At 45.7% G+C, this 23,544-nt stretch overlaps 1 protein-coding gene across 1 annotated transcript; it reads right to left on the bottom strand.

Annotated features, from left to right (window-relative positions):
- Window positions 1–207: 207 nt before the first annotated feature.
- LOC114592493 (uncharacterized) lies at window positions 208–22,960 on the bottom strand. Its single transcript, XM_077923449.1, has 8 exons — window positions 22,811–22,960; window positions 20,751–21,261; window positions 20,536–20,617; window positions 19,879–19,961; window positions 19,547–19,673; window positions 16,755–17,377; window position 14,387; window positions 208–2,024 (listed from the first exon to the last, which is right to left on the bottom strand). Exons 2-8 carry the CDS (start codon window positions 21,147–21,149, stop codon window positions 940–942), a joined length of 2,400 nt encoding a protein of 799 aa, XP_077779575.1. The 5' UTR covers window positions 21,150–21,261; window positions 22,811–22,960; the 3' UTR covers window positions 208–939.
- Window positions 22,961–23,544: the final 584 nt, after the last annotated feature.

Genomic DNA, 23,544 nt, shown 5'->3' on the forward strand with positions numbered 1-23,544 from the left:
TGACTAGGAGATGGTGGAGTTTAGTAAGGCAAGGCCAAAAGGGATTAATAGATTAGCAGCAGTTCACTGGTCTGGGTCACTAACCGGATCGCCTCTCATACCCAGCTGAAATTCCTTTTCTGTTTCTCATGTGTGTGTGGAAAAAAGATCTGGGGAAATGGTGAATGTAACACTCCTTCAAGAAAGCAAAATTAAAGGGAAAAACTGTTTCCACTGACGAAGAACTTTGTTGAGGCCATGTTTCTGTACTACTACAATACTGGTACAAAATTAAAATACCAATACAATACAGTAACACGGAATATAATCAATGCACTAATCACCACATTTGCCAGAATATAAAGCACTTCTCAGTATAACACACACCCCAGCTTCAAAAAGTTGAACTGCAGAAAAACAATAACAGATAATATTAAACATGTTGGGAAATCTTCTAGGACGTTTTCTTGCAGTTCCACTGCAATTTGATCCTTGTGACCTAAAAATGCTGCTTTATAGTTCCTTATTAGGTTCAACGACTGCAGTTTTTGAGTAGTCATTTTATGAAGATTCAAGCCTCCATTACCTCCATAGTGTAAATAACAGTAAAAATAAACAGAATATGTTTTACAACATATACTTGTGTTACAATAGATACATCCACATTCAGTAATAACTGAGAGGGAGGGCATACATGAGATAAAATTAATAACTTGGCCAATCTGGAGAAAATAGCAACATGTCTTGGGTGATTTGTTTCAACACTTACATAATTTGTGAACAAGTTGTCCCTGATGTTGCCTGTCATTTAAGTGCTTAATAAACACAAATGTCTATCGTGTCTAATCCCCCTCCCCTGTTTTTTAAACAGCATATTGTCAGCTTTCCAACTGTACAAAACTTTTTCCAACAACACAGTCTGCATCCAACTGCATATTAAAAACTTGATGGCAAGTACTTTTATGATTCCTCTTGTACATGGATTCTTTGATGGGAAGTGAGGCTTTTCTTGCAGCTAAAGCCTTTTCCACATTCTAAGCATTTATATGGTTTCTCCCCAGTATGAATCCTTTGATGGGATGTAAGATTTGACTTCTGATGGAAGCACTTCCCACATTCCAAGCACTTATAGGGTTTCTCCCCTGTGTGAATTCTTTGATGGGAAGTGAGTTTGGAGCTTTGACTGAAGCTCTTTCCACATTCCAAGCATTTATATGGTTTCTCTCCTGTGTGGCTTCTCTGATGTATAATAAAGCTTAAGCTATTGCAAAAGCTCTTTCCACATTCCAAGCATTTATATGGTTTCTCTCCTGTGTGGCTTCTCTGATGTATAGTAAGGCCAATGCTGTGACGGAAACTCTTTCCACATTCCAGGCAGTGATATGGTTTGTCCCCACTGTGAATCCTTTGATGGGAAGTGAGATTTTTCTTCTGGCGGAATGTGTTTCCACATTCCAAGCACTGATAGGGCTTCTCCCCGCTGTGGATTTTTTGATGAGAATGGAAGTTTGTGCTTTTGTTGAAGCTCTTTCCACATTCTAGACATTGATATGGTTTCTCCCTTGTATGAATTCTTAAATGGGAAGTGAGCTGGGAGTTCTGAATAAAGCTCTTTCCACATTCCGAACATTTATATGGTTTCTCCCCGGTGTGAATTCTTTGATGGGAAGTGATATCGCTCTTCCGAACAAAGCTCTTTCCACACTCCAAACACTGAAATGGTTTCTCCCCACTGTGAATAACACGGTGACGATAGAAGTTTGTGCTTCTGTTAAAGCTCTTTCCACACTCCAAACACTGAAATGGTTTCTCCCCACTGTGAATTCTTCTGTGACGATGAAAGCTTGTGCTTGTATAAAACTTCTTTCCACATTCCAAGCATTGATGTGGTTTCTCCCCCGCATGAATTCTTTGATGAGAGGTGAGGCTTTTCTTCCAAGTGAAACTCCTTCCACATTCCAAACACTTATATGGTTTCTCCGCTCTGTGAAGATGAAGACTCTGGCCAAAGCTCCCTCCACTCTCTAGATATTTATATGGCTTCTCTATTGTGAGGAGTTTGTTGTGGTCTTCCTTATTCTTCATTTCCAGTTCATCACCTTCTGCAAAGAAGACAGACACTCATTAGAGCCTTAGGAGGAAATGGAGACTCAAATTACTGAACAATGCTAATAAACATTTGTGATGAAGAACTGAAGGGACTTAGATGAGAGGCAGATCTTACTGCCTCTGTTGCTGACATGCTACAGAATGTTGGATTTGGACCCGGGTTTTGTTTCCATCTCAGGGATGGAGCTCATTTGATGGGCTGAATTAGACTCTCTTTCTCTCTCTCAGCTTAGCCTGCGTCACAAGGTTGTTGTGCAGGTATATGGAACGAAAGCACATGCATAATGATACAAACGTCATAGAATAAAAAATAAAAAGGATAGCCCCCATAATTCACTGGCAGAGGATGTCATTTGCATGGAGAACCTCTGGTCTATGGTTGCCCATGGAGGCCATGAACTCCCAAGCCGATCCTGAAGCATTCTCAGCATGGATATTGAAGTCACCCAAATCCACAGTTCGGAATCCTCCAGCATCACACCCGAAACAACCTCAGCCAGCTTGGTCAGGGAGGCTGATGAACAACAACATCTCTAGCCTATCTCTTTGACCCAGCACCAGATGAAGGGCCTCCAGTCTAAGGTTACCAGACATCCCTGTTTCCCGGGGACAGTCCCCGGATTTACAAATCAGTTCCCTGACAAAATCCTATCATTCCTATTGAAGTTGAAAAGTGTCCCTGGATTCATCGAAAAAAATCTGGTAACCTTACGTCCAGTCCCACACTCCAAGAGAGAGGGATTTGGTAGTAAATGAACTCCTGTGAACTACAGAAACATCTCCCTGCCCCTCCAGTCTGGGCTGATATCACACCAAGTATTTGGGTGGGCAAAGCTGAATCAAAAGTGGCCCAGCCAACTCCCCCACTCAGGTCTCAATAATGTACCCCAGTTCAAGCTTCTGGTTTTCAAAATAGATATTACACCGCAATATAGGAGCCTTACTGAGAGAGGTCATGATCCCACAGTTCTCCTCCATGACCTTGTTATGCAGAGCTCTCTGGTTGGAATCTAGCAGCGCCCACTCTTCGTCCGTGAAATACACAGCCACATCTTCAAAGGTCACAGGACCCTGCAAGGAAAAAGAAACATTTCCTCCTCCTCAAAGATAGCACAAAAGTTATCTACTACTACTGTGGATAAAATTTTACCTATGTCTATGTTTTAGGAGAAGATATAACCCGTGACTGCCATGGCACCTCAAATCAGGGCTAGATTAACCATTAAGCAAAATAAGCACGTCCTTAGGGCATCAAAGAAAGGGAAAATTTTTTCCATTGCTGCATTTACCATGATTTTTGCAATTAGAAAAAGTAGGGAATACACCCCCCAAATATAAATAAAGTGGAAGCATACAAATAAACATTATTTTCCATCTTACTGTAGGTTTTGATTCATTTCAAAAAATAAGAAATTATTTTATGGTTTACTATTGTTTATATTTTGATTTAGATATATATGGGGGAGGGGGAAAACCAAAATCTTTTAAGGGCTTAGAGCTTCTAAAGCCCTTAATCCAGCCCTGCCTTAAAGAATTATAATATTACAAGCCTGTTTAGTAGGGGTTGCTAGGTGACAGCAATGGGCAGAGAGGGAGCGAGGCTGCCTTATATTTTAGTAGGTGGGGCTTGGAGCAGGCTAATTAAAATCTGATTGGCTGGAGGCTCCCATCAATTGGACAGTGAATGATCAGTTGGAGGTCAACAGCATACAGTTCCCCCTTTTGAATATGTTGTTGTTTAGTCGTTTAGTCGTGTCCGACTCTTCGTGACCCCATGGACCAGAGCACGCCAGGCACCTCTGTCCTCCACTACCTCCCGCAGTTTGGTCAAACTCATGCTGGTAACCTCGAAAATATAAATATAAAATACCTTTTGAATATAAAATACCCTTAATAAATTAGTTTAAACTGATCATCTTTAGTGTCACAGTCCACCTCACATCCAAGCCTATCAAATACTAGGCGGTTTGAAAGCACTGCGAGCAGAAAAACATTACACACAAACACACAAACTTGTGTATGTTTACAAGTGTGGCTGAGGGACCTGAGATACCTGGCACTTTGGTGGTAGCAATGGGGTGTCTCCTCAGATTTCAGCGGGGTTGCTTCATTGTTTATTGTAGTGATGGACATTTCTGTTTTAGTATTTGTGCAACTGTTTTTTTAACACTGGTTATAAGCCAATTCTAGTATAGAATGATGCATAAATAAATAATTGCTGATCCTGCTACTAAATAATACTAGCGTCACCTAAAATGTTATTTAGGTGAGGTGGCTGGTTATTATTCTCCGAAAACCAAAACAAGGAATAAAATCACTCAATAAAACATGTATAATAAAGGTTAAACTACAGGGCCTAGGACTTGCCGATCAGAAGGTTGGCGATTCAAATCCCCGTGACGGGGTGAGCTCCCTTTGCTCGGTCCCTGCTCCTGCCAACCTAGCAGTTCGAAAGCACGTCAAAGTGCAAGTAGATAAATAGGTACTGCTCCAGCGGGAAGGTAAACTGCGTTTCCGTGCGCTGCTCTGGTTCGCCAGAAGCGGCTTAGTCATGCTGGCCACATGACCCGGAAGCTGTACGCCGGCTCCCTCCGCCAATAAAGCAAGATGAGCTCCGCAACCCCAGAGTCGGTCATGACTGGACCTAATGGTCAGGGGTCCCTTTACCTTTACCTTTTAATAAAGGAATCACAAACCAATGAATGACAAGAATACATGGATATGTGAAAATGTATCATTTCATAAGTTAAATTGTGCCCCAGTGGGTCAGCGTGTCTGGCTGGTAGCTACAGTGGTACTGTCAGAGACATGGCCGGCAGAGAGGACTCTGCAGAAGGGGAGGAAGAGGCAGAGGAAAACAGGAACTTGGTTCATTCACACCACGAACGTGAGATAAACCCTTCTAGCACTGGATTGCTGCCTGTAAGTTTTCGCAGCAGCATAGAGATGAAGGAGCAGGATGCAGGTGGTGGTAGGGGGTTGGATTCAACTCTAGAGGAGGAGGAATTGGCTGCACCTGAGTCTCCAAGAAGTAGGAGGCGGAGCAAGCGATTAGAACAAAGGAAGCGGGGGTGGGCTTGGAGTATATCTGGCCTTGGAAGGGGCCAGAAGCCAGTCGAGTCAACTGATTCCGACAGTGAGGTATGAGTTGCGGGAAGCTCAGATTGCTGAAAGTCTGTTGTTGATAATAAACCTCAACTAGTCGAACTGCCAGCGTGTCGTGTCTTGTGTGGGAGAAGTGCTAAACCTGACAGGTACCTTGGTTCTCGAATGGCTTAGTCGCTGAAGAAATTGGCTCCCAAACGCTGTAAACCCGGAAGTGTTCCGGTTTGTGAATGTTTTTTGGAAGCTGAATGTCCGACGCAGCTTCCGCTTGAGTGCAGGAATCTCCTGCAGCCAATCGGAAGCAGTGCCTTGGTTTTGGAATAGTTTTGGGAGTCGAACGGACTTCCAGAATGGATTAAGTTCGTGAACCAAGGTACCACTGTAGAAGGTTGGTGGTTCAAGCCAACTCTACAGTTCTATGATTACTAATTTATTATTCCTCTCATCCATTGCTTTGTGATATCATTATTCTGCATAATCATTATTCTCCGCATTTAAACCTTCCTTGAGTGGCCTTTCAAGCTTTCTTGAGGACAGATTTATATAAAAAGGAAGAGATGGAGAGATTCGGGGAGCTGAGCAGAGGAGCCCATTTCCTCACTGATCTGCCCCCTTACCTGATCCAGCGTCAAAGAAGCTGCTTCCCTTCCACCGTGAATATGGAGTGGTTGTTGAGGTTTTACTGGCATTGTTTGGTCACCTGGGAGAAACAATAGGTAAGTGGGAAGCTGGTAGCACAACACAGAGATTTAGCCATGTATGTCTAACTATACTTAGGCCTTAGGAAAAATCCTACCTGCTAAGTGTTTCTACCCATTTTATATTTCAGTTGCGTGAAAAAGCATCTCTCGCCCTTTGGGCTCTTGGCTGCAAAACAAAGTGTGGATCCCCATGTATAAACTAGAGGAATGTTGTAAGTAATCACATTTTTGAGCTGTGGGAAAGGCTGGAGACAAGTGTCTTCTCTCAAAGGAGCCCGGATAATTATTTCACGATGGAGAGAGGGACACCAAATGGAGATACAACAGTGATCCTTACCCGGTGGCCTCTGTCTGGTATTCAGTGGAGACCTCTCTGCCTCAGGAAGACAAGCGCTTACTTTTCTAAACAGATCCTTTACCTGAAACAGCAACAAGTATTGAAGACATCAAATGGACAGAAGGATTAGAAAAAGAGTGGCAGAGGCAAAAATAAAATAATATAAAATAAAATAAAATAAAATAAAATACTGGCATTGGCTATCTTTTTTTGGATGCTTTCCTGGAAAAGTTGGACAATTTTAAGAGATAAATGCTCAGGATATCCACCCTCATGTTGGTTCTATCTAGTTTAAATGCTCTCACCTGCTGCTCTTCCTGCTTCTTGTCCTCTGCCTGGCTCAGGAGGAAGCCTTCAGCCAGGGCCACCGCCTGGGAACTGGTCTCTGCTCCACACTCCTTCACCCAGCTCTCCATCTCTGGTGGAAGAACAGCCAGGAACTGCTCCAGGATGACCAGGTCAAGCATCTGATTTTTCGTGTGCCGCTCTGGCTTGAGCCACTGATGGCAAAAACGGTGGAGTTGGCTGCAAACCTCTCGAGGCCCCGCAGCCTCCTGATAGCAGAAATGCCTGAAACGCTGGCATTGTACATCTGAGTTGAGCTTGTCCTCTTTACCCAGCATCTTCTGCACTGTTTCTTCCCAGAATCCCCCACTGCTCCCAGTATTGATGGGCTCATGTCCTCTTCCTGCTTCAGCGGCAACTGAGCCTTCCTTATCCATATTTCTTTCACAGAAGCTTCTAACAGGTCCGGAGAGACTTCTTTTGGCTTCTGCCAATTTCTCTCTGTCCTAAATGGGAGCGCTGCTAAGTCCTACAAAGCCAAGACATTGTTCGATTATAGAATTACTACGCTGTCACATTTCCCTGAGAACATAATAAAGTAAGGACATAAGAAAGGTATACTGGATCAGGCCAATGACCCATGCAGTCCAGCATCCTGTTCTCAAAGTAGCTCACCAGAGGCCGGTGGGAAACCTGCAACCAGGATCTGAGTACAAGAGCCCTCTCCCCTCCTGTGGTTTCCAGTATCTAGTATTCAAAAAGATTACTAACTTCAACTGTGGAGGCAGCCATGGATTGCAATATCCTGTACTGTACATAGGGACACGGGTGGTGCTGTAGTCTAAACCACTGAGCCTCTTGGGCTTGCCGATCAGAAGGTCAGCAGTTTGAATCCCAGCAATGGGGTGAACTCCCGTTGCTCTGTCCCAGTTCCTGCCAACCTAGCAGTTCGAAAGCACACAAGTGCAAGTAGATAAATAGGTACCGTTGCGGCAGGAAGGTAAATGGCGTTTGTGTGTGCTCTAGCTTCCATCACGGTGTTCCGTTGCACCAGAAGCGGTTTAGTCATGCTGGCTACATGACCCAGAAATAATAATTTATAATAACTTATGATATTTATTATTTATACCCCGCCCAAGCTGTCTGTGGACTAATGCTGGCTCCCTCGGCCTGAAAGCGAGATGAGCACCTCAACCCCATAGTCGCATTTGACTGGGCTTAACCATCCAGGGGTCCTTTACTTTTACCTTTTACCTACTGTACATGTCTGGAGCTATGCATGTCCTCCTTCACAAACTCATCAGCCAGAAAAAACACACCACATCTTTATCAAGCTGTCTTCCACCATTATATCCATGGATCTTTAACTGGGCCTGGTTTTCATTTATGGCTTTTAAAGTCATTTTTCACCCTCAATATGCTTTTTGCCTGCCCCGGCTTCCCCCCCAGCAGGTGTGATTCATGGGGCGGTAGATAAAGTGATGCCACCCCATCAATGTGCAAACAGATTTGGAATGTGTCATTTATCTGTTTTGTTTTAGTTTCCGTTGTGATGGGTTTCCAGGTGATGGGGGGTCTAGAGGAATTTTTCAAGGGAGGGGCAAAGTAGAAAACCAAAAGGTGGGAGAAGGCTAGATTCTGAGGGGGGTGGGGAGGAGAAAGAAGTTAAAATTGTACATTTTGCCTCATATTTCTACATGTGCTAGGAATTAACTCTCCTTTAAAATAAAATTACAATGGAAACTCAGAATCTGTGGATTATAGAGATCTTCAGGGGGTTTGGACTGAGTGTTCATCAGTATGCAGATGACACCCAGCTCTACCTCTCCTTTAAATCAGAACCAGTGAAGGCGGTGAAGGTCCTGTGTGAGTGCCTGGAGGCGGTTGGAGGATGGATGGCGGCTAACAGATTGAGGTTGAATCTTGACAAGACAGAAGTACTGTTTTTGGGGGACAGGGGGCGGGCTGGTGTGGAGGATTCCCTGGTCCTGAATGGGGTAACTGTGCCCCTGAAGGACCAGGTGCACAGCCTGGGAGTCATTTTGGACTCACAGCTGTCCATGGAGGCACAGGTCAAATCTGTGTCCAGGGCAGCTGTTTACCAGCTCCATCTGGTACGCAGGCTGTGACCCTACTTGCCCGCGGACTGTCTTGCCAGAGTGGTGCATGCTCTGGTTATCTCCCGCTTGGATTACTGCAATGCACTCTACGTGGGGCTACCTATGAAGGTGACCCGGAAACTACAACTAATCCAGAACGCGGCAGCTAGACTGGTGACTGGGAGCGGCCGCAGAGACCACATAACACCGGTCTTGAAAGACCTACATTGGCTCCCAGGATGTTTCTGAGCACAATTCAAAGTGTTGGTGCTGACCTTTAAAGCCCCAAACAGCCTCTGTCCTGTATACCTGAAGGAGCGTTTCCACCCCCATCGTCCAGCCCAATCACTGAGGTCTACCTCCGAGGGCCTTCTGGTGGCTCCCTTGCTGCGAGAAGTGAGGTTACAGGGAACCAGGCAGAGGGCCTTCTCGGTAGTGGCACCTGCCTTGTGGAACGCCCTCCCAGCAGATGTCAAGGCAATAAACAACTATTTTACTTTTAAAAGACAACTGAAGGCGGCCCTGTTTAGGGAAGTTTTTAATGTCTGATGCTGTACTGTTTTTAATATTCAGTTGGAAGCCGCCCAGAGTGGCTGGGGAAACCCAGCCAGATGGGCGGGGTATAAATTATTATTATTATTAGTAGTAGTAGTAGTAGTATGATTCACAGTGCAGGGGCACCTGTGTGAAATACAGCCTTCCTTACACACCCTTTCTACCATGCAACAAACTGGCTTAGATTTCTTAAGTTAAAAGACTGCCTGTAGTTTTCAGGGGGGGGTGTGTGTGTGTGTGTGCTTTGTATTCAGTCTGAAAAGGTTCCCCTCTACATCGTGGGGGTTGCATTTCTGAATGGGAACGTGCATGTCAGTCGTAAGGGTGTGGGGGTGTGGGAGGAGGTGTTCATTCTAACCAAATTAAAATGGAAAACTGGCACCTAAAAATATCAAAAGGGGGAGCATGGGGCGGGTGGAGGAGGGAATTAATTGTACTGTATTTCGATTGCAGTTGAAGACACCCTACCATGGAGATCAACTCAGCGTTGCAGACCCACCTAAAATGCTCTCCCACCCACAACGTATCAAAAGGGGGCTCCTAGCTTTGCAGAGAGGGGGCTGAAAGAAGATTCCGCTCTCTGACTTGGGTGTTGTGGTTGATCCCCACTGGAACAGCTGATCCACTGCGGCCCTGGGACACCCCCCCCCCTTTCAATCAAATTCATAAAATGGAGCTGGGGGTGACGAAACTCACCAGATTTCAGGAAGAGCCAGGGTTGCATCAATTGGGGAAACAAAGGCCACTTTCACAGACCCACGCCCCTTCAAATGAGAATCCAGGCAGGAAGTGATTTTGGAAGGAGGTGCTTTTTGCTCTGGAGGACCTCGCCCACTTCTCTCCCCCCCCCCCCCAAAAAAAATCCCCTTCCTCTCTGGGAATCCAGTTCATTTTAATCCTAAAGAGGATAAACAGCTGGACCACCTCTCTTTGCCTGCATCTCTCTCAAAGCAGGAGCCAAAGAGGTAAAGAGCACCGTGCACACACTACAACAGATGGGTATTTTTAACATCTCAGGGACACTTCAGGTTCAAAAGCGAAACGGCCATAAGAAGTGGTTCGGTGAATGGGAGGACGTTTCCCCACTGCGGTCACAAAATTGAAATAAGTGCTGCCCCTGCCTGCAGGCCTTGCAGCTTTGGGGGGCGGGTGGATTTGATTTATTATACAATACTTTGTTGCTGGTATAGTTAAAGCCATGGTTTTCCCAGTAGTGATGTATGGAAGTGAGAGCAGGACCATAAAGAAGGCTGATCTCCGAAGAATTGATGCTTTTGAATTATGGTGCTGGAGAAGACTCTTGAGAGTCCCATGGACTGCAAGAAGATCAAACCTCTCCATTCTGAAGGAAATCAGCCCTGAGTGCTCACTGGAAGGACAGATCCTGAAGCTGAGGCTCCAAGACTTTGGCCACCTCATGAGAAGAGAAGACTCCCTGGAGAAGACCCTGATGTTGGGAAAGATGGAGGGCACAAGGTGAAGGGGGCGACAGAGGACGAGATGGTTGGACAGTGTTTTCGAGGTTACCAGCATGAGTTTGACCAAACTGCGGGAGGCAGTGGAGGACAGAGGTGCCTGGCGTGCTCTGGTCCAGGGGGTCACGAAGAGTCGGACACGACTAAACAACAACAACAACTTTGTTGCTGAGTTGTGGCTTCTAACTAACATGGAGAAAACACCTGCCTAGTGAGCCAGGAGAGATTCAGATGAGACCACCCACTCTTGACATAACTGCCCCAGCAGAGTCGCAAAATTAGCTTTCCCCACAAAGCTGGAAGGTTTCTAATATATTTGATGGGGGAAAGCTAAGTTTTTTTGGGCGGGGTGGGGGCTCGGGGGAGAAGAGCTGCGGTAAATTATCCAAATGATAGGGGCTCCCCCCAAACCTCCATAGCAGATTTTAGGAGGGTGCCCAGACAAAGTTCTATTGCACAATGGGGCAAGTTTGGTAATTGCATTCCCTAGAATTTATTTTTTTTTTAAAAAGGGAAATGGAAATAGATAATGCAGCTTAACCCACTGAAAGTTCTCCCTCTCTCTACATTATAATATAATAAATGCATGTGTCTATAGAGGTTCCTTGTCCAAGGTTGCTAAGTAACGGTGACACACCCTCCATTGTGACATATCATCCTGCCAGAGAGATCTTTGGCTAGAGCCGAGGCTTCAAAACTTTTCATGTTAGTGACACACGTTTTAGACATGCATCGTGTCGCGAAACGGTAATTTTGGGGTTGCTAGGGGGGTTGTTTTTATTCTGATTATATATGTTGTGATATTTTCTGTGAACTGCCCTGAGACCTTCAGATATAGGGCGGTATATAAACTTAATAATAATAATAATAATAATAATTCCATTTTACTAGCAAACCAGAGGTTAACCTAACCGCTTTCCAATGCCAGAAGGAGGACACACCTACAAACTGCCGCTGACACACCAATGTGTCATGACACACAGTTTGGAAAGCTCTGGGCTAGAGTAAGCCTTTCCAGGGTTTAGGGAGGGGAATATTCCCCCCCCCATAGGTCTGGAAATTTAAAGGTAAAAAGGTAAAGGTACCCCTGCCCGTATGGGCCGTCTTGCCAGACTCTGGGGTTGTGCGCCCATCTCACTCAAGAGGCCGGGGGCCAGCGCTGTCTGAAGACACTTCCGGGTCACGTGGCCAGTGTGAAATCGCTGCTCTGGCGAGCCAGAGCCGCACACGGAAACGCCGTTTACCTTCCCGCTAGAAAGCGGTCCCTATTTATCTACTTGCACCCGGGGGTGCTTTCGAACTGCTAGGTTGGCAGGCGCTGGGACCGAGCAACGGGAGCGCACCCCACCGCGGGGATTCGAACCGCCGACCTTTTGATCGGCAAGCCCTGGCGCTGAGGCTTTTACCCACAGCGCCACCCGCGTCCCATATCTGGAAATTTATTTGCTCCCAAATGTCAATCAACATTTGATGATCTCCTTCTACCGGTCAACAATAGAAAGTGTCCTTTCATACTGCATCAGGGTGTGGTACGCTGGTTTGACATCAACTGATAGGAAGTGGCTACAAAGGGTGGTGAATACAGCACAAGATATTATGGACTATCCCGTGAATCCGCTGGATGAAATAGCGGAAGAACATTGCCTCAGGAGAGTGAGGAAAATTCTCAGGGATGATTCACACCCTGGCCGGCACTTTCTTGATCTCCTGCCCTCAGGCAGAAGATATAGAAGCATGATTAGTCGCACCAACAGGGTAAAGAACAGCTTCTATCCGTGGGCTGTTAGGCTGCTGAATGAAAAGGTAACAACAGGGCAACTGACTTTTGGGTTTGGTGGGTGTGCGTCAGTAAACGAGGGGAATTAAGACTAAAAGAGCTGAGTGGGGGGTGCTCGTGTAATCTCACTGTATCCAAGTTGTACAAGTGACAATAATGTACAGTGGTACCTCGCAAGACGAATGCCTCGCAAGACGGAAAACTCGCAAAACGAAAGGGTTTTTGGTTTTTTGAGTTGCTTCGCAAGACGCATTTCCCTATGGGCTTGCTTCGCAAGACGGAAACGTCTTGCAAGTTTGTTTCCTTTTTGTTAAAACCGTTAATACAGTTGGCGACTTGACTTCGAGGAGCAACTCATAGCAAGCGGTGTGGTAGCCTTTTTTGAGGTTTTTGAAGACTTTGGTATTTTTGAAGCTTTTCCAAAACTTTTCCGAAACCGTGCCTCGCAAGACGAAAAAATCGCAAGACGAAAAAACTCGCGGAACGAATTAATTTCGTCTTGCGAGGCACCACTGTATTTCAATTTCAATTGTTCGCCTCCGGTGTGGCACCCCTAAGAAGACTTAACCAACTCAAGCAACAACCTTGCATGCATTTAATAGGCGGTACCCTCATGGACTTCAGCAGATGTTGTGCCGTTAGCCATTGTAACTGACTTGTACGGGTTTCTCTATTAAAACACATAAGGGAAGGGGAGGGAGAGAGGGATGGAATGATGGGGTGTCTTCTGTGCTGATTGGCTGAGGTTGAAGTGTGACAGTTAGAACAGGTGGGTGGGCGAGAAAAAGACAGTTGGGTTTTGGAGGGAAAAGGGAAAAGGTGGCTGGTTTGAGTGGCGAGTAGGCAAGATTGGATAGGAATAGGATTCAGAATAAGACTTATAAGCACACGTTATGAAATGCAAAGTGTTATTGATAACAAACCACAGAAGAACATGTTATAACCAGCTTTTACTAGAATAATAACTTGTTCCTACGTCCTCATGTCTGGCCAAGCTACCAAGACTGCGACAAAGTCAGTCACAGATATAATTTTCTATATGGCGCCAGCAGAGTCCTTTACCTTACCTTTTACCAGTTGTTAGGAGGTTGCTTGAGGTTTTGGAAGCCCAGAGCCAGGAACCCTATAAGGTGACAGACATAGGGCAAACAGGGAACATGGCAGGAGGGAGGCTGAGACAACTTTTATGAAGCAAAAGTGTTTAGTGGTTTGAGTTAAAGGACACTCTTGCTCCAAGTGTTGGGCATGGGTAGGGGAGGGTATGACAAATGGCTGTTCTGGGAGAGGCCCAGGCTAGGTAGCTACTCTGAACCAAGCTAAGACATTTCCCTGAGCCGATAAGGTTGCTTTCAAGGTAGCACTATAGAAAACGTTTCTTTTGTGCTAGGATTTCTCCTTGCGTAATGGAAGGGATTGTTCCCACACACCTCTTATATTTGCTCCAATACTTTGGCCACCTCATGAGAAGAGAAGACTGTCTGGAAAAGACCCTGATGTTGGGAAAGATGGCGGGCACAAGGAGAAGGGGACAACAGAGGACAAGATGGTTGGACAGTGTTCTCGAAGCTACCAGCATGAGTTTGACCAAACTGCGGGAGGCAGTGGAAGACAGAAGTGCCAACTAAACAACAACAACGGTGGTGTACGAGGTTCTTCTTGGCAGTGGGCAGTGGGTGACGGTGGCCAGAGAGGTGATGGGTGCCCGGGCCCCTGGAGATGGTGCCAGTGCCTCGACATGCTATCCTCACAACAGCCCTGGGAGGTAGGTTAGGCTGAGAGACCATGACTGGTCCAAGATCATCCAGTGAGCTTTAGAACTGAGTGAATTCTGGTCCCCTAGGTCATAGTCAAACTCTCCAAGGATTCCACCACTCTGTTATGGGGCTCCCTCATCCCTCCAGAGCAGATCTGGGGATGGCATGGGTGCATGCAGGAGGAGGAGCACAAATAAAATTAAATGCCACCCTAAGGATTTATACAACTGTCATGTTTAAATGTCCACTGTTTTGTTGCAAATGAGGAGGAAGAGAATGAGAACAAGTGGAAACCACACTTTTGTCCTAGCAGAGAAGCAACAGTGACAGCAGGGGCCTCTTCTGAACCAAAACAAGACACCTTTATTTATTGTATGTATTATTTCATTTTATATATATACTGCTTTAAACTTAAGACAGTCCCTAGCTGGCTAACTATTATTATTATTTATTAAATTTCTATTATAAATCATGTAGCAATGAAACTGAGAAGCTACAATATAATACTATCCTGTGATGTGATAAAACCAGTGCTTTTTTCTGGGGTACACGGTACTGTCACCTTTCTTTTTTCCAAATGCTAAAAAGTGTGGCACTTACTGTAACAACCTCATGGTGAGTACCGGCACCTTTTCTCCTAAAAAAAGAGAGCACTGGATAAAACAATACGATCTTTAAAAACAAAACCATTGCAAACTTTAAGAACAAACGCTTGGAAACATAATTAGAGTCAGGGAATATTTTAGAGTCTTCAGCCTTCCAAATCAGCCCCCTGATTCACAAAGTACTACAGATCACACCTAAATTCTACCTTACATCTACAAAGATCATATAACACGTACTGCTCATTCAATGTCACTCTGTTCACACACCGCTCACACATCCACACATACCCACAGATCTACCGTCCAAACACTCCAATATCTCACTCTTGATCTGAAACTAATGTCATCAGCCACTCCTTCCTCTGAACAAAACGATAGTGGAAAAACACCAAGGAGGCAATAAAAACATTCATTGACAATACACATAGGTCCTGCTGTCCAAACGCTTGTTATATGAAAATTCACTTATCCAAACATGACGGATTAGTACCTAAACCTCACTATACATACCACAGATTCAGATATCAAAACAGCCAGACCTGTGTGTAGTACTGTGTAAACCAATAAGTCTCAAATAAGCATTATTTTTTATGTGTTGATGGTCCCCAGCAGCTGTTTCACCAGAAACGATGGTGGGAGTAGGGGAGGAAGGGGGAGAGAGCAGATAAATAAAAGGGTCTTTTCCCTTTCCTTGTTTGCCTTCAGCAAGGTTTCAGAGTTTTCCTAGGTTTTTCCGTCATTTGGGGGTCAAAATTATGTGGCTGAGAACACATTAGAAATTTTCCCGAAGGAATAAATGAAATTGTTAGCTTGTTCTGAGAATGCTCACCTAACAAACAATTTCCTAAGAATGCACTGTGTTTAAATAGCAGGTTGCTATCTCTCACCAAAGAATTGGTGGAATGGTAAAAGGTAAGGTAAAGGACGGTTAAGTCCAGTCGAATTTGACTATGGGGTGCGGCGCTCATCTCAGTTTTCAGGCTGAGGGAGCCAGCATTTGACCACAGACAGCTTTCCGGGTCCTGTGGCCAGCATGACTAAACCACTTCTGAAGCAACAAAACACCATGATGGAAGCCAGGGCGCACTGAAATGCTGTTTACCTTCCTGGCGCAGTGGTACCTATTTATTTACTCACGCTGGTATGCTTTTGAACTGCTAGGTTGGCAGGAGCTGGGACAGGGCAACGGGAGCTCACCCCGTTGTGCCAATTCAAATGGCTGACCTTACGATTGATTGGCAAGCGCAAGACACTCAGTGGTTTAGACCACGGCGCCACCCACGTCCCATGCGGGTGGAATGGTAAACACCTCCCCCTTGTACTATTTCCTCTCACCAGGTGCCCTCAGACAATTCAACCCACAAAAGAAAGTACTCCATACACAATCTTGAAGGAGAAGAAGAAGAAGAGTTTGGATTTGATATCCCACTTTCTCACTACACGAAGGAGTCTCAAAGCGGCTAACATTCTCCTTTCCCTTCCTCCCCCACAACAAGCACTCTGTGAGGTGAGTGGGGCTGAGAGACTTCAGAGAAGTGTGACTGGCCCAAGGTCACCCAGCAGCTGCATGTGGAGGAGCGGGGAAGCGAACCCGGTTCCCCAGATTACGAGACTACCGCTCTTAACCACTACACCACACTGGCTCTCTCACAGTTTGCTTCAGCAATGCAGGTCTTGAAGTTTTCTGGCTGGAGGGCAACTGTCAACAATGAACGGTTCCACTCACTTCCTCTGCACTTCTGCCCCAACAAAACATCTCCCACGGCCACCAGGAAGCAACTGGTGGCCTTCTCTCTCTTCCTCCATCATTTGCCCCTTACCACTAGAACTGGAAAGCTTAAAGTGATTGTCTTATCAGTTTAGTATTTGTACAAGTGTAATGGTTAAGTGCCCACAGTAAATTTGCAAGAGAGGAAGACTGAGAGAAAACCAGAACTTGGTTACACCAGAAGGCACAGCTTTTATGATTTCACCCCTGTGTGAATTTGTTGATGGGAAATGAGACTTCTCTTGCAGCGGAAGCTCTTTCCACATTCTAAGCATTGATACGGTTTCTCCCCACTGTGCATCGTTTGATGGTGATGGAAGTATATGCTTCTCGTAAAGCTTTTGCCGCATTCCAAGCACTGATACGGTTTTTCTCCACTGTGGATACTTTGATGACAACGGAAGCTCGTGCTTCTAGTGAAGCTCTTCCCACATTCCAAGCACTGGTATGGTTTCTCCCCACTGTGAATTCTTTGATGGCGGCGCAAGTTTCTGCTCGCATTAAAGCTCTTCCCACATTCCAAGCACTGATGCAGTTTCTCCCCTGTATGGATTCTTTGATGGGAAGTGAGACTTTCCTTCCAGCTGAAGCTCTTACCACATTCCAAGCATTCAAATGGCTTCTCCCCTGTATGAATTATTTGATGCGAAGTGAGACTTTTCTTCCACTTGAAGCCCTTCCCACATTCCAAACAGTGATATGGTTTCTCCCTGCTGGCAGTTCTTTCGTGGGAATTCTGACTCAGGATCTCTTCACACTCTAAATATTTAGATGGCTCCTCCGCTGTGTGGATTTTCTCATGGTTCGTTGTTTCCAATTTGTTACCTTCTGCAACAGAGATAGAATTTTTTTAGAGCTTTAGGAGAAAATGGAGACCTAAATTACTGGAAAATACCATAGAATCATAAGAGCTGGAAGGGACCCAAGGGTCATCTAGTCCAACCCCCAGAATGCCTGTGAGAAAGAAAGAACTGAAAGGACTTAGATGGGAGGCAGAACTTATTGCACAGAGTTGCTAGCATTAGCTGAGAGCTGGTGTGCTACACTGTTGGATTTGGCTGTTGGGAGAAAAAAAGATGCCCATTAACAGTAGCCTATAAAACAAAGCTAATCCAAATTTCAAAATATAAATAATTTTGGCAAACTCCCTCAGAAAATATTGGAGTGAGGTAACATGACCAGGTATTAGGTGTTTTTAAACATTGACACTCCCTGTCAGTAACATTTGAGATGTCCGGTTCCTCGGTATTTGGTAGCATTTACAAATACCCAGCAGCAAGGACTCTTAGGAATGTGGAAGAAAATCCTGTGACCGCTTATCCCTCAACCAAAGGATCAAAGTAAGGATGAGGGACATTGGAAACAAAACTAAAATTTCATATACAGTCCATGAGGGTTAAAGCTTAATGGTTACTCTAATTAGGCATAACACTTTTGTTTCAGTCAAATCCACTTTACAGAAATAATAATTTCACTCAAAACTTCCACTTTAAATCTGTTTCTAATTAAACTGATTCCTCCTAAAATAGCTTTTTCTTCTATTGGCTATTTGTTCTACTAAGCCAGTAAAACACTTCCAACCATCTTCTAGGATCTTTTCCTTCTACTCAGGGAAATGATCTGAGTTGCCATGCCTAGCAAAACCCAAAACACTCGGCTAATCTCTAGCCAAGACCTTTCTAAACCCAATCCAAGCCATATCTGACAATTAAATTGTCAGCTTCTATCTTTTAACTCTCCATTCCCTCCTGATTGGTTGACACACTACCCAGCCCAGATTGGTTTCTGAGTCTCCAAGGTCCATCCATCACAAAAAGCACAATTAAACAAAACACAATTTTCTTACTAAAACCAGTCTAACTTTGCTAGTTACATGTTACCTGTCTTGGATTTTAGAGCAAGTGCGCAGTTCCTTGAACATGGCTGGTTGTTCACTAGAGAATCTTTGGACTCTTTCTCTACAAGAAAGAAGATTCCACCTAAACATTAGGAAGAACTTCCTGACAGTAAGAGCTGTTTGACAGTGGAATTTGCTGCCAAGAAGTGTGGTGGAGTCTCCTTCTTTGGAGGTCTTTAAGCAGAGGCTTGACAACCATATGTCAGGAGTGCTCTGATGGTGTTTCCTGCTTGGCAGGGGGTTGGACTTGATGGCCCTTGTGGTCTCTTCCAACTCTATGATTCTATGATTCTATGACTCCTGTTCTGATGTTTCCAGGAGGGGAAAAGCTTAAAATGTTATGGGAATTTGATACTTAGTAAAAGCCCACCTCTTTTCTGAGATGGATACTTGTTTGCTCCATTTCTGATGTCAGCGATCTCATTCGCCAACCAGAAAATGACTGAGAGGCTACTTCCACTTCCGTAACAATTCCGAAATTTACATTTCAAAAGGCCTGGGAAGTTCAGACCAGTTTGTAAAAGGTAAAGGTAAAGGTACCCCTGCCCGTACGGGCTAGTCTTGCCAGACTCTGGGGTTGTGCGCCCATCTCACTAAAGAGGCCGGGGGCCAGCGCTGTCCGGAGACACTTCTGGGTCACGTGGCCAGCGTGACATCGCTGCTCTGGTGAGCCAGAGCCGCACACGGAAACGCCGTTTACCTTCCCGCTAGAAAGCGGTCCCTATTTATCTACTTGCACCCGGGGGTGCTTTTGAACTGCTAGGTTGGCAGGCTCTGGGACCGAGCAACGGGAGCGCACCCCGCCGCGGGGATTCGAACCGCCGACCTTTCAATCGGCAAGTCCTAGGCGCTGAGGCTTTTACCCACAGTGCCACCTGCGTCCCCTTCAGACCAGTTTGATCTCTGTTTAAAAGGACATAATTGGACAAAGTATATTCTGAGATGAAACAATAGATTGCTGTTCATTCAATGTTAAATGCGGGGGCATATAGAATCCAGATGCTATAGGTGGCACTTTTGAGTTATATGATAATTTTGTTGATACATCACACATGTAACTATTTTCAAAGTTGATATTATGATTCAATTGGGAGGCTTACTGAGAGAGGCCATGACCCCACAATTCTCCTCCATGACTTCGTTATGCAAAGCTCTCTGATCAGGATCCAGCAGCGCCCACTCCTCGTCTGTGAAATACACAGCAACATCTTCAAAGGACACTGAATCCTAAAATAAAAAGAAAACATTTACCCCCTCACAGACAGCATAAACATTAACTGCTTCTACTCAGCACCCTCTGGAGACTTTGCCAAGGACAGATTTCAAAGCAGGAAAGTGGTAAGAGAGATTCATTCAGGCCCCAGAAGGTGGAGGGGACAGAGGTGCCCTGGCTGCCCCCAACCTCTCTCCCCACACTGATCTGCCCCACTACCTGATCTTGTGCCACAGAAGCTGCTTCCCCTCTGCTGTGAAGAGGAGATGGTTTAGGAGCTCTTGCCAGCATCACACTATCACCTGCAAGAGACAAAGTTGGTGGGAAGTCAGTATCAAGAACTACAAACAGGCCTTAGAAAAAGGCTTATGTTTCAAGAGTTTATGAATACAGTGGTACCTCTGGATGTGAACGGGATCCGTTCCGGAGCCCCGTTCGCATCCTGAAGTGAACGCAACCCGCGTCCGCGTGTGCACGGATCACAATTCGCCATTTCCATGCATGACGTCATTTTGAGCTTCTGCGCATGTGGCGAAACCCGGAAGTAACGCGCTCCGTTACTTCCGGGTCGCCGCGGAGCACAACCCGAAAATGCTTATCCCGAAGCTACTTCAACCTGAGGTATGACCGTATATGTGTTTAAACCCATTCAATATTATGTGAAAGCACTTCTTTTAATGTATCAGCTTTTGACCACAAGTCAAAGTGCAGGTCTCCATGGATAACATAGCGAAACATTGTAAATAAAGACATTTTTCATCTCTGGAAAAAGGCTGGAGAAGAGCGTCATTCACCCCAAAGATTAAGGGAGCCCATGTATTTATTTCACACCAAAATAGGGGGGACCTTATTGAGATAGATCCCATCAACCCTTACCCGGTGGCCTCTGTCTGGTGTCTGATGGAGTCCTCTCCCACTTGGAGAAATCAACGTCCATTTTTGCAAACAGATCTTTTCCCTGAAAGAGCAACAAAGATTCAAAAGACAGAATGGGAAGAAGAATAAAAAGAAGGAATGAGAGAGGAAGAAACCTTCACGGTTACTGAATATCCTTGGATGCTTTATAGAAGTACCAGGATAAACACTCTCACCGGCTGCCTTCTCTGCTTCTCGTCCTCTGCCTGACTCAGGAGGAAACCTTCGGCCAGGGCCACAGCCTGACAGCTGGTCTCTGCTCCACACTCCCTCACCCAGCTCTCCATCTCTAGTGGAAGGACAGCCAGGAACTGCTCCAAGATCACCAGGTCCAGGATCTGAGTCTTAGTGTGTCGCTGTGGCATCAGCCACTTGTGGCAAAGATGGTGGAGTTTGCTGCAAACCTCTCGGGGTCCTTCGGCCTCTTGGTAGTGGAAATGCCTGAACTGCTGGTGCTCAACATGTGAGCTAAGGGTGTCCTCCTCACCTGGGATCTTCAGTCGGGTTCTGTCCCAGGATCCTCTGCTGCTCGCTGCCTGGTTGATAATGGGACAACTTCCTAAATCCTCATCCATCTTTGATACTTCGTTTATGGAAGAACTGATCAGAACCAAAAGAACCCCTTCGTCTCGTGCCAGTTTCTGTCTCCAAGAACAAGACAGTGCTAAGTAGAAGTGCTACCAAATCCTGAAAAGGCAAGCCGTTGAATTATTGTTAAGCTATAGAATTATTACACTGCCAGGACAGGGAAAATGTGGATGAGTCTGGCTAACAACCAAATATATTCTGTATTGCTGTAATCCACCGTGGGGCATTGTAGTGAGGGCAGGCAATAGAGCTAAATAATAATAATAAAGTAGCAGTCTGGTTGAATGTAAGAAGGTGCGGTATCTGTTCTACTGGTCTGTTCCCTACCACTCCTTCCCCTTGGGGCACCCTCCCTCTCTTTAACACTGTCATCCTTTGTTTCTGAAAGTTTCCAAACACAGCTCCCCTCATCCCTAAGGCCTTGCATGCACAGGGTCCCAGGTTCAAGTCCTGGCACCTCCAAGTATTTATTTATTTAGGCATTTGTACCCCACTCTTGGTGGGATATGGGTGGCACTGTGGGTTAAACCACAGAGCCTAGGACTTGCCGATCAGAAGGTCGGCGGTTCGAATCCCCGCGACGGGGTGAGCTCCCATTGCTCAGTCCCTGCTCCTGCCAACCCAGCAGTTCGAAAGCAAGTCAAAGTGCAAGTAGATAAATAGGTAACGCTCCGGCGGGAAGGTAAACGGCGTTTCAGTGCGCTGCTCTGGTTCTCCAGAAGCGGCTTAGTCCTGCTGGCCACATGACCCAGAAGCTGTCTGCAAACAAACGCCGGCTCCCTCGGCCTATAGAGTGAGATGAGTGCCACAACCCCAGAGTCGTCCGCGACTGGACCTAATGGTCAGGGGTCCCTTTACCTTTACCCCACTCTTCAGCAAAAAAGGTTCCTGGAGTGACTTACAAGCAGTGGATTAAAACAACACAGTCCCTGCCTGCAAGTTTACAATCTGGGGAAAAACAACCCATGACACACAATGGAATAGTGACAGGGAGGGGAAATCCAACTCAGGCGCCATTTCTTAAACAGTTGTTCTTATACTGATCAGCTTGCACAGTTCGGGGGCAGCAGGTGCCTATCCTATGTGGTTTTAAAACCCCATTCTCACCTGTTTCAAAAGCCTGACTTTGCACTCCAACCCCTTCTGAAGGAAGGAAGCTGATACCTGCCCACTGACTCAGCCCACAGCCCTTTGCTCTGATGGGTTTGGAACTGCTCTGTTTGTCTATTTTAAATTCTCTTCCGAACAGCTGGATCTCTGCTGCTTTTGATCAGCGATGCTTTCTTAGCAGATCTCAAAAAAGATTTCCCCCTCCACCTCTTCTGAAGGGCTGGATGCCTGAATGGGTAAATGAGTGGAGGCTTGACAGCACTGCTGGTGTGTGTGTGTGTGTGTGTGTGTGTGTGTAAATTCTAATTTAAAGTGCAATTGAAGAAATACTCTCATGCAGATCAGTTTTAACCCACCCCCCACGCTCTGTTTCAAAAGGGGCCCTCTGGCTTTGGAGAGAGAGGGCGAACCTCCACCCCCAAATTTGGGGGCGTCCCGTGGATGGGTCGGCTGCACAGACCCCTCTCTGCAACCGCCCCCCTGCAGCCCAGGGACTCCCCTGAACCCGAATGCAGAGACTAGAGGGGGGTCGACTCACCGCCAGGTTTCAGAAGGGTGCTTGGGAGAAATAGAGGGCTCCCTCCCACCCTGTTCAAAGTGATAGATCCAGGCAGGCAGGGGCTTTGGGGGGAGACGCTCTTCCTCTGCAAGACTCCAGACCCTCCTCCTCCTCCTCATTCCCTTCCTCTCTAGGAATCCAGATAAGCTCATTTTAACCCTTAGAAGCCCCAAGCTGCCTGAGCTGCTTAGTGGTAAAGCGCTGCCTTGGCATGCAAGAGAGTTCAATCTGTGTGGCCTTTAAACTTTAAAAGATCAGGGAAGACACAAGAATTACCCACCCTGGAAGAGTGGCAGACCAAGGTGATTGACTACATGGAACTGGCAGAAATGACCGGCAGAATCCGAGACCTAGGAGAAGAGCTGGTGGAAGAAGATTGGAAGAAATGTAAAGACTATCTGCAGAAATACTGTAAAATTAATGAATGCTAAAATGATGCTGGATTGAAAATAAGCGGTGCTGGCAGTAAGAGTAATAAGATTATGTAAATATGGATTGATAATGGATGAAAATATATTGTTATAATAGGTTAAGATCAAAAGTTAAGATAAATGAAAGAAGGCAAGGATTTGCTGAATCGATTATATACAGTGGTACCCTGCAAGACGAACGCCTCGCAAGACGGAAAACCCGCTAGACGAAAGGGTTTTCCGTTTTGGAGGCGCTTCGCAAGACGAATTTCCCTATGGGCTTGCTTCGCAAGACGAAAGCCC

Source organism: Podarcis muralis, chromosome 2 (assembly GCF_964188315.1).
Source record: "Podarcis muralis chromosome 2, rPodMur119.hap1.1, whole genome shotgun sequence".
Taxonomy (NCBI): Eukaryota; Metazoa; Chordata; class Lepidosauria; order Squamata; family Lacertidae; genus Podarcis; species Podarcis muralis.